Raw genomic sequence first — 12,393 nt, 5'->3', positions numbered from 1 at the left:
GAAAGGCGGCTGCTGGGTGGTGTCCTCTGGAAACCAGAGTTGGTTTTCATTGCAGGAGACAGGCAGAAATAACCCACATTTAGGGGTCAACAGTGCAGAGGCAGGTTGGCTCTGAAGTAGGAGCCTCCCGGATGCTGTTCCCACCCCCGACAGAAGCCCAGTCACTGCAAAGGAAAATCAAAAGCCTTGTCTTCCTCAGAAGACAGTGGGCAGCAGGGCAGGTCAGCCTGGGGACAAAAAGCAAGGAAACCTTTATTTGAAACCCAGTCTGTGATTCATGGCCAGAGCAGCCTTCTGTTCTGTCTTTGAGCACACGACAGTAGTGTTGAGAGTGTCTAAACTGAGTGCCCAGCACCTCACAGCACAGTGGGTGGCTGGGCTGGCTCTGCCTCACCTGAGCTGCTCCTGAGACAGATCACAGTGTCAGAGTCTCCCAAGTGAACATGTGACAGGCTGTGTGGGTGGTGGAGCTAGGCAGTGGGATGTGGAGGACAGGCACAGTGTATGCCCCTGTGACAGACACAGGCTCTGTCCTTGACCAGTCTGGGAGTTGTCACTATGATGGATGCTCTGAACTAAGGAAGACAGGGGCAGTCTCTCAACCTTTGAGCTCTCACACCCACAGACCAAGAGAAGCAGGCCTGGGAAGAGACTGGACAGCAGTGCCTGGCTAGGGCGAAGGAAGGGTGCAAGATTTAAGTCAAGATGAAGTTCTAGGGAAGTTAACACCCGCCCTGCCACTTGGCTGGACAGCAGAGCCACCACCAACCCTACTTTGGGCTTAAGAGCTCACTGAGGTTTGAGATAAACCCTATGGGGTCCTGGGGAGCTGTCATGGGCTTGGATCCCTTACCTTGAACCTACTCGGAATCTCGAGAAACATCTTGTCCTAGAGACAGGCTCCTAGAGGAGCCAGCTCATCACTGTCCACCCATTCTTCTCTCATCCCAAGGCCGACTCCATCCAGTGTCATCCCTGATTCAGGGTCCAGGAACCAGCTGGACCTAAGGCCACTGGGCCGTGCTTGTGTTGGGGCACCAGAGGCCTGTTCCTGGCACCCGGACTTTGACGTGTTGTCGGGGGGATGGCTGGAGTCTTGGGACTTGGCAGAGGCTGTCTCTTGTGCCAGTACAGTCCTGATTCGCCATCACGGTGGTGTGGCCCAGCCCTTCGGCGACTCTGGAACAGATGGGAGATGGGCTAATCTTCCTTGGGCCCCTCCACAGTAAGGAACGTGTCCACAACTGTCCCTTGCCGCTCTGGGTCACTGGGGGGCTGTTTTTCACGGTTCTGCTCCGCCCTTGTTTTTGTCCAGGAGGGGGAGCGTAGGCAGCCAGCCCTGGATAGTGGGTGCAGACCTGGTGAGAACACAGAGTTTAGCATTCAGAAGGTGGGGGCACTGAGGCTCCACACTGGCTCTACTAGTCTCATTAATGTGGCTTTTGGGTCACATAAGGCCTCTTGGTGTCTGCCACTGCCTTGAAGATTTTATGTGATGGGCAGGAGCTTTTCCGATGTCTCTCAGAGTCATTGGATTCAAGGCTAAGACTTCTCAAAAAGAAGAAGGTGTTGACTTACTTTCATGAGGCCTTTGACATACAGTTTAGGTCTTATCCTAGGTCACACATGGGCATGTTTTGACTTGGGGGTAGGAGACGCTGGGGCTGGTAGGGCTGAGGCTGGGGGTAGGAGACGCTGGGGCTGATGGGGGTGAGGCTGGGGGTAGGAGACACTGGGGCTGGGGGTAGGAGACGCTGGGGCTGATGGGGCTGAGGCTCGGCCCCTTTGCTTTTCCTGTCCCACAGCATAGCATGGACAGCTGAGGGGCACATTGATGTTGTCTTAAATGTCGTCAGGCCAGCTGTGCGGGGACTTTAGTGCCAGCACCTAGGAGGCAGAAGCAGTTGGTCTCTGAGTTGGAGGCCACATTGGAAGTCAACCAGGGGCTACACAGTGAGACTGTTAGTTTGTTTTTTGGACAGGATTTCACTATGTAGTATTGGCTGTTTTGGAACTCATTCTGTAAACCAGGCTGGCCTCGAACATGGAGATCTGCCTGCCCCTACCTCCCAAGTGTTGGGGCTAAAGGCGTGTACCTCCATCACCTGGCTGAGACCTTGCCTTTAAAAAACAAAGCAAAAAACAAAACAAAACAAAAACTGGTGTAGCCTTTATTTCCAGCACCCAGGAGGCAGAAGCTGATGGATTTCTGAGTTTGAAGCTAACCTAGGCTACAGAGTAAGTTCCAGGATAGCCAGAGCTACACAGAGAAATCTTTTGTTTTGTTTTTTTGTTTCTCTGTGTAGCTTTAGCTGTCCTGGACTCGATTTGTAGTCCAGGTTAGCCTTGAACTCAGAGATCCACCTGCCTTTGCCTCCTTAGTGCTGGGAATAAAAGTATGCTCCACCACACCTGGTGAGAAGTCCTACCTTGAAGAAACAAACAAAAACCCAAAAAAACAAAAAACAAAAATTTAAAGTTGGAGACTGAAGGATTTGTCCCCAGTAAGGATTTATGGCAAACGCTGTGCTCTGACCACAGGAATTGGAACGTCCCCTGCTGGTCTTATGCACACCCCCTTCCTTTGCAGAGGAGAAGCCACTCAAGTGAGGAGGGGCCCAGGTTGGTGAACGCTCCACCTCCCTCACTACACCCCTGTGCTTGCCTTAAAATCCACATTCAGTAAACTATAATTTCAAGGAACAATGGTGTTGCCTCCTGTGGTTTGTTTGGAGAAATCAAGGAGAGGTAAAAAGGAGGGAGATTCCTTCCTATGCAAGAAATAGCAACAGGAAATGTAACTAAGAAATGAAAGGTGAGGTCAAGTGCTAAACACACAGTGGATGAAAAAAGGGGTTTTTTTTTCCTAAGTAGGGATTGAGGGGAACGGGGCCCCAGGACTTCCCCAGCCACCTCCTTTATGTCTCCTTTCCCTCAAACTGGTGTGCAGCCTCACCTGCAGGGGACTCGGTGGCCAGGTTCTCATCGTCAGAGTCCGCAAAGACCTCAGCCAGCTCCTGGTCAGACATGTCGGTCAGCTCAGTGAGGTCCAGGAGATCAAAGTGGACTTCCAAGGAGGAGACGCTGCTCAGAGGCTCTGCGGGTTGCAGGGGCACAAGCACCCTCAGTCCGGGGCCGCCTCTTACAGGCCCAGGGGTGACCTGGCGGTGTGTGTGTGTGGTGGGTGGTGGGTGTGGGTGTGTGTGTACTCGCACACACATACTTTCATACACATGTGCAGGCATTAGGCCAGAGGCTGATGGGTGTCCTGACTCAGCTGTTCTCTGAGATGAGGGCTCTCTTCTCGCCAGTTTGGCTAGACCGACTGGCCAGGAAGTCCCAAGGATTCTCATGACTAGCAGTGCAGACCGTCTACCTCCCCAGTGTGGGGATTAGAAGCATGTACAGCCATACCTGGCTTTCTTACAGCACTGTGGGGATCTGAACTCAGGTTCCTTTTTTTTTTTTTTTTTTTTTAAGTTTAACAGATCCCTGGCTGTCCTGGACTCACTTTGTAGACCAGGCTGGCCTCAAACTTACAGCAATTCGCCTGCCTCTGGCTCCCAAGTGCTGGGATTAAAGGCGTGCGCCACCGCCCGGCTGAACTCAGGTTCTTAAGCTTGCCCAGTAAGCACTTCATCCACTGTGCCATCCCCTGAGCGGGCACTTTCTGTAAAGCCAGCACTAGACCAGACCCGGGGAGACCCAGAGCCCGGATGGCGCTTGTATGCTTCACACACAGGCTGCTCTGTCCCTGATGAGTCGGGGCATGGTCAGGGATACTTACGCCTCCTCTCCGTGACCTGCAGGAACCCTGGTGCTGGAATGGGGATGCCAACCTCATCTTCTGCCACAGGTGTATGGCACGTGTCCCCTGTCTCGTGTGCTGGAACACTCAGGGCAGCCTGTGGTACCTTGACTTCCTTAATCTCTGAAACCGAGACATAGTGTCACCTCCACACTCGTGACCCCCACACCCTTTCAGGATAGGGATCTGCCGTGAGTGAGGAGGAATATGAGGAGCTGATAAGTCGGGTCCTCGGAGGGTCAGGCTGAAGTAAAGAGTTCCTAGACAGGCCTGTTTCATGGCCTTAGACAAGGAGGCAGAGATGTCACTGCTCCCTAGCAGGCCCTGTCCTCCCTGCCAGTGGACAGACAGACAGACTACTTAGCACTATAACTCCAGGACGCTCTTAGTGTGGGAATTCCACATCGGGTTTGCCAGCGAATGGCTCCCTTGTCCCGGTACTGCTCTGCGTTGTCTAGGTTTTGGCCTACCTAGGGTTTTTTGTTTGTTTGTTTTGTTTTTCAAGACAGGGTTTCTCTGGGTAGCCCTGGTTGTCCAGGACTCACTTTGTTTACCAGCCTGGCCTCAAAGTCACAGAGAACCTCCTGCCTCTGCCTCCCCAGGTTTATGGGTCTGGACTGTGGCTTGCGGGTTCCTGTCTTTCCGCTAGGGCTGACTGACTTATAAAACCACCTCCTGTGGTTATTTGAATTCAAATGTACAAGAAGTGGAGTAGGAAGTGACGCCTTGCTGTCCCTCCATCCTTTACTACCCGCTGCAGTTTGTGAATGTTCATTTCAAAAAGTGAACTGCGTTTTCCTTATATAACAGTTTTCTGTTGGACAAGAGTCCTTGGGGATCTGCCAGGTGAAACCTCAACTCAGTCCCACACTGGGTTTAGTGGTCTCCTTCCCTGTGTTGGAGCCTCACCTAGTGAGCATCTGGACTCCCAAGCACCTCATACAGAGCCCTGGCAGGGTCTCCCATCCCATTGCCCCCACCCCAGCCTCCTTGTCATCCCCACCCCCTGCCAGCTATCCCCATAGCTAGTCAGGTGCGATCCCTTGTGCCTGACGCCTGAGTTACGTCTCCCCAGAGGAGAGCACCCACCTTCTGACCTCCCTGGCCTGTTCTCAAGTCGCTCTTCCCAGACCCTGTGGCTTCCCTCTCTGGTCTAGGTCCTACATAGTGTGTCTGACTGCCCCTCCCCACCTGAAATCGCTGTGTGCACCAGAGTGAACAAAAGCCCTATGTGACCTGCGGGTCTATGCTGGGATGCACAAGTGCCCCACGGAGTATTTTTGGCAGCCGCGGGTGATGAGCAGCTGCTGCTGCAAGCAAGCTAGAAACTGAGGAGGCCACGGCCCAGGCTCCCGGTGCCAACAGCTGCATGTCTGGCTAGCCTGCCTTTCCTGACAGGATGTGTTGGCAGCAGATGTGGGGCTGGAGCATCGCTGCACACTTCAGTCTTTCCCTATCAGATGCAGAGGACTGAGGAGGGAGTGTGCATCTCAGATGGGGCCAGGAGGAGGGGGATGGCTAGAACCTTCTGAAGGGTCCCCATCTGAGTAGTGTCCATCTGCGTGAGGGTGAGAGCTCGGTGAGAACACAGGCCAGGTGGGGGGAGGGAATGATGGTTCACACTTCCCTCTATGTACCAGGGTCTTGTGTTAAGGTGGGGAGGCCAACTAGGTAGGACCTTACCTAAACAGCAAGTATTGCCCCCTGTCATACACCCCTCACTAAGAGATCCTGGGGTCATATAGTCTTCAGACCCCAGGACAAGAAACTAGTGGCCTTATTCCATCTTTTCATGTTTTGCCCATGCGAGTTTAGAGTCAATGAGAGGCAGTACCCCTTTGTGCGGGGCACTGGGGATCAACCCAGAACACAGTGCACACTGCGCAAGTGTTACTGTAAAAGTGATACGTTTTTAACGTATCATCATGTATCTTGCTTTCATTCTTTTCCATCTCACTTCGGCCTTGGTCTTGTGTTTATTCTGTAAATCCTGGTGCTTTGTCCTAACCCAACTCGGTGAGGAAAGAGAGTGAAGAACACAGAGCTGTCACCATCAGGGACATCCTTGTGGTGCCTGTTCACAGTCCCAGCTCTGGGGAGATGGAGGCAGGGCTCGGTGAGACTGCCTACAGACCAGTAAACAGAGCAACCTTGAGGCCAGCGTAAGGGTCACTTAGCATCCCAGCAGTTGGGAAATGACAGGGTGGATGACGAGAACTGAAGCCAGAAGCTAGAACATGCTGAGACAGAGAAAGCCTCTGACCCCACCTATTCCCTCCCTCCCTCTTTTTCTGAGACAGGGTCTCTCTGTGTAGCCCTGACTGTTCTGGACTCGCTTTGTAGTCCAGGCTGGCCTCGAACTCTCAGAGATCCGCCTGCCTCTGCCTCCCATGTGCTGGGATTAAAGGCGTGTGCCACCACGCCCGGCTTATCCCTATCTCTTCTGTCTCTGTCTTTCTCCCTCTCATGACCCCCATCTTTTGTGTATGAATGATCCCCATCTATGTGTGTTTATGAATAAATGACCCCCCCCATCTCTGTGTCTGTGACTGGATGACCCGAGGGCCCCACAATTAATAAACGACTGTGCTAAGAATCATCCAAGTCAGTTTGTGCCCTCCTGGAAAGCTACTGTGGGAAGGAGGAACAAATTGTCCACCAGAAAGATCTGCTGTCCTTTCCAGTGAGGAAGCAAAGGCAGTGTGGTGGGCAGCCTAGGACAGGGCAAATACTGGCAGGCTGGCTGAGCCAACAGCTGAATGGGCTCAGATCTCTTGGAGTCGCCATAGACAGGGTAGAGGGAAGTGGGTATCTGATGCCCTTGGGAGGACTCCGCAGTGACCCTTGGCTCTGGTCCTCCACAGCCTCTATAAGCGGGCTGCTGCTGCACTGACCTGTGGCTGGAGATTGGAGCTGGGGTGCTGCAGTTCCTGCCCACCAGGTTTCCTAAGGGCTAACTTGTCACTTAGACTTTGCTGTTCCCCTATTTCTAGCACATTTGTGACTCGGAGACTGGGCCTAAATCTCATGTTCCTTGCTGTGCTACCAAGGCCTGGCCATTCCTTACACCAGTGGACAAATGAACAAATGAATTAATGAAGAGGGAAAGAGGGTCCCAGAGGTAGGGGGCCACCTGAGCCCACGTCCGCAGCATCTCCACCTGGATCTGTGCCATCAGTGCCATGATATAAGGAGGCTGAGACCCCACTACTCAGTCTTCTGGGTGCAGGGCTACAGCCTCCTGCTTCTCTGCAGACTCTGGGAAACCCTTAGAGATGGTGATGGGACAGAGACCTATTACCCAAAGGCAGCCGGGGGCCTCCCAAGGAGGGCAGCTTTTACACGTTGATGCCCGTGCCTTCCCTCCATGAGATGCGGTTTGTTTTGTTTTGTTTTGTTTTGATTTTTGAGACAGGGTTTTCTCTGTATAACCTTGGCTGTCTTGGACTAGGCTAATCTAGAACTCACAGAGATCTGCTTGCCTCTGTCTCCTAAAGTGCTGGGATTGCAGGAATGTGCTACCACACCCAGCTATGCTTTGCACATTTTAAAGAAACTATTTGCTTTGGGCATGGTGAGGCATGCCTTTGATCTCAGTACTCGAGAGACAGAGGCAGGTGGACCTCTGTGAACTCCAGGCTGGCCAGGGCTACCTAATGAGACCTTATCATGTACACCCCCAATTACTTAGGTACAAAAATTATATATTAAGCTTGGATGATGGTGCATGCCACCTTTAATCCCAGCACTAAGGAGGTGGAGGCAGGCAGGTCTCTGAGTTTGAGGCAAGCCTAGTATACACAACAAGATCCAGGGTAGCCAAGGCTACATAGTCAGAACTTGGCTTAGTGATAGTTTAAAAAATTTTACCTTTGGGAAGATAGTTTCTTCAGTGGCTGTTGATGACTAACCAGTATAGATTTGATAAAAAAAAAAAATACTAAAAAAAAGGGGGGAGGGCATGGTGATATGCCCCTTTAATCCCAGCATTTGGGAGGCAGAGGCAGGTGGGTCTACAAAGTGAGTCCAGGACAGCCAAGGCTACACAGAGAGACCCTGTCTCAAAAAAGCAAAACAAAACAAAAAGTACTGAAGGGAAGCTGACAAATCTGTATGAGCTAGCCTGGCTGGGCCTGGGAGGTGGCATACAGAAGACCATGCTGGGCTCTGCTTTTGTGTGTGTCTCACACTCTCCAGAGTGTAACTCAGGAGTCACCGTCACCCTGGCAGGCACAGGACCTGCACAGAATAGGTAACTGGTTTGTTCACTGAATCTGTGTCTGAGGCGCCCAAACAGTAAGTTATATATTAGAAACAACTCACCTAGCTGGGCATGGTGGCGCAGGTCTTTAATCCCAGCACTCTGGGAGGCAGAGGCAGGTGAATTGCTGTGAATTCAAGGCCAGCCTGGTCTACAGAGTGAGTCCAGGACAGCCAAGGCTACACAGAGAAACCCTGTCTTGAAAAACAAAACAACACACCCCAAAACAAAAGACAAAAGCAAAAACAAATAAATAGAAACAACTCACTCAATCTCTGTTTAAACTTTTGGGCAAGCTCTCCTTTCTCCAGAAAAAGAAAAACGTGCCCCATACAAGGGGCTGCCTGTACTGACAGCCATGCTAACAGAGCCTCAGGTGGGCACAGGCGGGTTTCCAACATCAAACAGCTCAAAAACAGCCCTGAACTCTGCAAGCAACTCCAAACCATCTACCCACCCTCTGGTGCCCACAGCGCTGGCTGGAAGACCCTGGGTCCTGAGACTGTCAACAGCAAGAACATTGATCTCCCATAAAGACAAAACAACAAAGCATAACCAATCCCACTGGCTGGGGGGCGCCCGGTGCCTAGGAGGAATAGGGTTCTCAAACAGGACATTGCTCCCGCCTGCAGACACAGGAGCCAGCTTGGGGACAACTCCCAGGGGGCAGCCTTTTAGGTTTCAGAAAACGCTATTCTGTGGCTGGGCAAGCGGAATGGCAAGCTGGCCAAATCCTCAGACACTTGGTGGCTCCTTGGGATGGGACCTTCAGGAAATCCTAGAGGTATTGGGCACAGATTGGCAAACGAAGTTCCCACAGCGATGGATCCCTGGAAAGCTGAGAGGGGGGCGGGGTGGGTGATTTATTTAAGAGTTCCTCCCCTATTATCAGCTACTTGCCTGTCGGCAGACTCCAAGGAAAGCAGACCTGCGGTAGGATCTTAACCTCAAGGATGTCCAGCTGCTGCGAGAGGATGAGACGGGAGCACACAATTCACACCGTCCCTTCCAAATACATGGCAGCTGGACAGCACGGACACCGCTGCCCTGCAGCACCAGGAGCTCGGGTGCATGCGCCATGACCTCACCCAAACCCCAGTTTAGCCAGGAGCCCCAGACCCCCTTCCGCCTCTTCTCATTCCTCCGGGTATCGCCGCTGGGGCAAACAAAGCCTGCGCGTGAACAAGCGGGTAGCGCCGTCCCCATGAATAGCCTCTCAAGACCCCGAACTCCGGTCCCTGCACGCCCCACCCCCACTCCCAGCCTCGGCTGGTAAGGGGCTCAGGGCGAAACCCCTCGTCACCACCTTGGAGGATAATCAGCAAGGCTTCCTGAACCTGGAGCTCGAAGAGCGGTGAAAGAGACGCAGTCTGTTTTCCCAAGCCCGGTACCCGCACGTTTCCAAGGCGCTGGCCCGGCCCCCTCCTCCGCCCCCAGCTCTGAGTCGGACGGGCGGGCTCTGGAGGCACCCGCCGGTCTCCAGGGCCGGGGGAGCAGCCAGCCAGTGGGCAGGAGGGGCTGCGGTTTTGCTGCTGGGGTTCGGGGGACCTGGGCTGGACTCACCTCCCCGACCAGTGCCCTCCGGAGACTCCATGCAGCCAATGGGGTCCGCGAGGGGTGTGGGCAGCGGCGGCGGCAGCCGGCCCAGGTTCCCCAACTGCTCTGGCGACTACTAGGTCCCGGCTTCGGGCGCAGCGCATCGGGGCAGCAGTCAAGGGGCCGCGGCGGCGGGGAGGAGCCCGCGGGGCGGGGCGCGCAGCTGCTTCGGGCGCCGGTCCCCTCCCCATCTCCAGCAGTCAGCAGCACAGGTGCAGCCCCGCCCTGTTCCTCGCGCGCCCCCTGCCGACCTGGCCAACAATAACCCCCACCCCCACGCCCCTGTCATCCTGCAGGGACACAGCCCTTTGCGGACCCCTCAGTCCTGCGGACTGAGCTGTGTGGACTGAGATCCATCCATCCATCCACCCCCAGGCATTTGTGGGCGCCTGGCCGAGTAGGAGAGGAGGTGGCACAAGAAGGCCTAAAGCAGTGCCAGAACCCTCAGTTGATAAGCCTGGATCTAATAATTAATACTATTGAATCCATATTGAGAATACGAGGTGGGGGAGTGTGACCTGGCAAAGGAGGCCTCGGATGTATTGAGAGCCCACAGTTAGAGTCCCATCCCTAAACGCCAGTCCTGCACCAAACCTGCTTACATTGCAGCGTGCTGGATAGTTTATGTCCACTTGACACAAATGAAGTCATTTGAGAAGAGGGAACCTCAGTTGAGAAACTGTCTCCATAATGTTCAGCTGTGGAGTATTTTCTTAATTTATTACTGACGAGGGAGGGCCAGGCCGCTGTGGGTGGTACTGTCCCTGGCCTGGTGGTCCTGCAGCCAGTGGTGCCATACTCCTTAATCTTAGCTCTCCACAGACAGGGAGGCAGATCACTGAAAGGCAGAGCAAGTCCAGAGGAGCAAAAGGAGTTCCTCATGGCCTCTGTACCAGCTCCTGCCTCCAGGGTCCTGCCCAGGTTCCTGTCCTGACTTTCTTTGAAGATGATGGATGATGCATGTGGAAGTGTAAACTGAATACATCCTTTCCTCCCCAAGTTGCTTTGACTGTGGTTTTTCATCACAGCTACAGTAACCCTAACTAAGACACACGGTATCTCTTTACTTCTTGCGGAGATCCAAAGAAGATGCTGAGCACAGAAACAGTAAGTAACTTTTTCCAGGTTGCACATTTAAGGCCCAACCTAAAATCCCTTTTCCACTTTTACCAAAACAAGGAAGAAAGAAAAAGAAAAGAGAAAGCCAACTATCAGGAGAGGGTGTGTTACTCATCGCTAAGAAGGCTTTGGGGAGTATGAACTAGTGGATGAACTGGGCTCCGCCTTGGGCAGAACGGATGGCCAGAAGGACAGCAGCCTGACAGCTTTGTTCCGGTCAAGTAGGGTCTGACTCAGCTTCTGCTTCCTGCTCAGCTCTAGTGGACGTCAGGTAGCCTATGGCTTTTTAAGTTCGAAGGTCAATTTCAGAAAGGTAATAGTTTTGGTTTTTGCTTTGTTTTATTTTTTTAGGTTCTTTGAGACAGGGTTTCTCTTGTAGTCCTGGCTGTCCTGGACTCGCTTTGTAGACCAGGCTGGCCACGAGCTCACAGAGATCTGCTTGCCTCTGCCTCCTTAGTGCTGGGATTAAAGGTGTGAGCCACCATGCCTGGCTTAATAGTACTTTTCTTTAGCTTACAGAACAAGGAAATAAACCCACCTTCTGGTTAAAGCCTTCTAAAGCGCCACCACGCCTGAGTCAGGGGTCACTCCTTGGTCATTCTGGGACAAAACTGGGGTACAGAGTTAGTTTGGGAGAAGTGGAGACGCTGGTCAGGCATAGGCCACCACTGTGTTCAAAAGGACTATGGCTGTTAAAAATGTCATGGAGCCAGTCACGTGTGCCACACGCGTAATCCCAGCGCCTCACAGGTGGAGGCAGGAGGATCCGGAGTTCAAGACCAGACTCAGTGATGCAGCACCTTTGAGGTCAGCCATGGCTGCTTGACAGCCTGCCCCAGCAAGCATAAAAGCCCAAACCACTGGCGGTGTTTCTTCCCCAGCCACTCCTGTCAAGACACCTTTGCCTCAGTGTTGTCAGAGCCTGTGACTGCCCTGGCCAGTGGCCTGTGGTAGATGCCATGTGACTCCCAAGGCTAGGTCATTAAAAAAAAAAAAAATCCAGCTTTCCTGGAAGGCTCCTGTAAAAAGCAGGTCACCATGTGGTGAGAAAAGCAGGCTACCCAGGCTCCACCTGTGTGTTCTTGCTGACAATCCGAGATCCCAGCCGATCGCTGGCCGAGGCTCAGGTGCTTCCAGGGGGTTACTTTTGAGTTTTCCTAGGAAGAGGGTGATGATAGGGCTGGGTGGGTTGTCCACTAAGTCATAGCCAGGCTTCAGATTCATGAGCAAGACAAAGGAGGGCGCTGTATTGTCACCGCGCCTTGGGGTTCCTTCTCTCCTGTCATCGCCATTTTTGTTTCCCAGTGATTCCTGCTTGAAAGATGAATAAATGATGGAGAAAGATTGTTTTTTGTTTTGTTTTTTGTTTTTCAAGACAGGGTCTCTCTGTGTAGCCTTGGCTGTCCTAGATTCGCATGGTAGACCAGGCTGGCCTCGAACTCGTAAGGATCCACCTGCCTCTGCCTCCCGAGTGCTGGGATTAAAGGAGTGCGCCACCCCAGTCTGGTGGAGAAAGATTCTTGTGAAAGATTTCCAGGCTGGTCACCAGCAGGTGGCCTTCTCAAGCACACAGTAGGGAGAATGGCATCATGTGATCACACATAAGCCC

At 53.0% G+C, this 12,393-nt stretch overlaps 1 protein-coding gene across 1 annotated transcript; it reads right to left on the bottom strand.

Moving 5' to 3' along the window:
- Positions 1-225: 225 nt before the first annotated feature.
- DBNDD1 (dysbindin domain containing 1) lies at positions 226-9,869 on the bottom strand. Its single transcript, XM_084757877.1, has 4 exons — positions 9,633-9,869; positions 3,788-3,931; positions 2,957-3,097; positions 226-1,358 (listed from the first exon to the last, which is right to left on the bottom strand). The coding sequence occupies exons 1-4, from the start codon at positions 9,661-9,663 to the stop codon at positions 1,201-1,203; spliced, it is 474 nt and encodes a 157-aa protein (XP_084614003.1). The 5' UTR covers positions 9,664-9,869; the 3' UTR covers positions 226-1,200.
- Positions 9,870-12,393: the final 2,524 nt, after the last annotated feature.

The sequence above is a fragment of the Acomys minous genome (assembly GCF_964271855.1).
Source record: "Acomys minous genome assembly, chromosome: 14".
Taxonomy (NCBI): Eukaryota; Metazoa; Chordata; class Mammalia; order Rodentia; family Muridae; genus Acomys; species Acomys minous.
Note: the sequence above shows the minus strand (reverse complement) of the source record. Positions and strands in the feature narration are given on the sequence as shown.

Coding starts and splice junctions, on each gene's coding strand:
- DBNDD1 (XM_084757877.1), bottom strand. CDS start 9,663: ATGGAGTCTCCGGAGGGCACTGGTCGGGGAG. Junction 3,932..9,632: donor GGAGGGCACTGGTCGGGGAG/GTGAGTCCAGCC, acceptor TCTCGGTTTCAG/AGATTAAGGAAGTCAAGGTA. Junction 3,098..3,787: donor GCAGGTCACGGAGAGGAGGC/GTAAGTATCCCT, acceptor TGCAACCCGCAG/AGCCTCTGAGCAGCGTCTCC.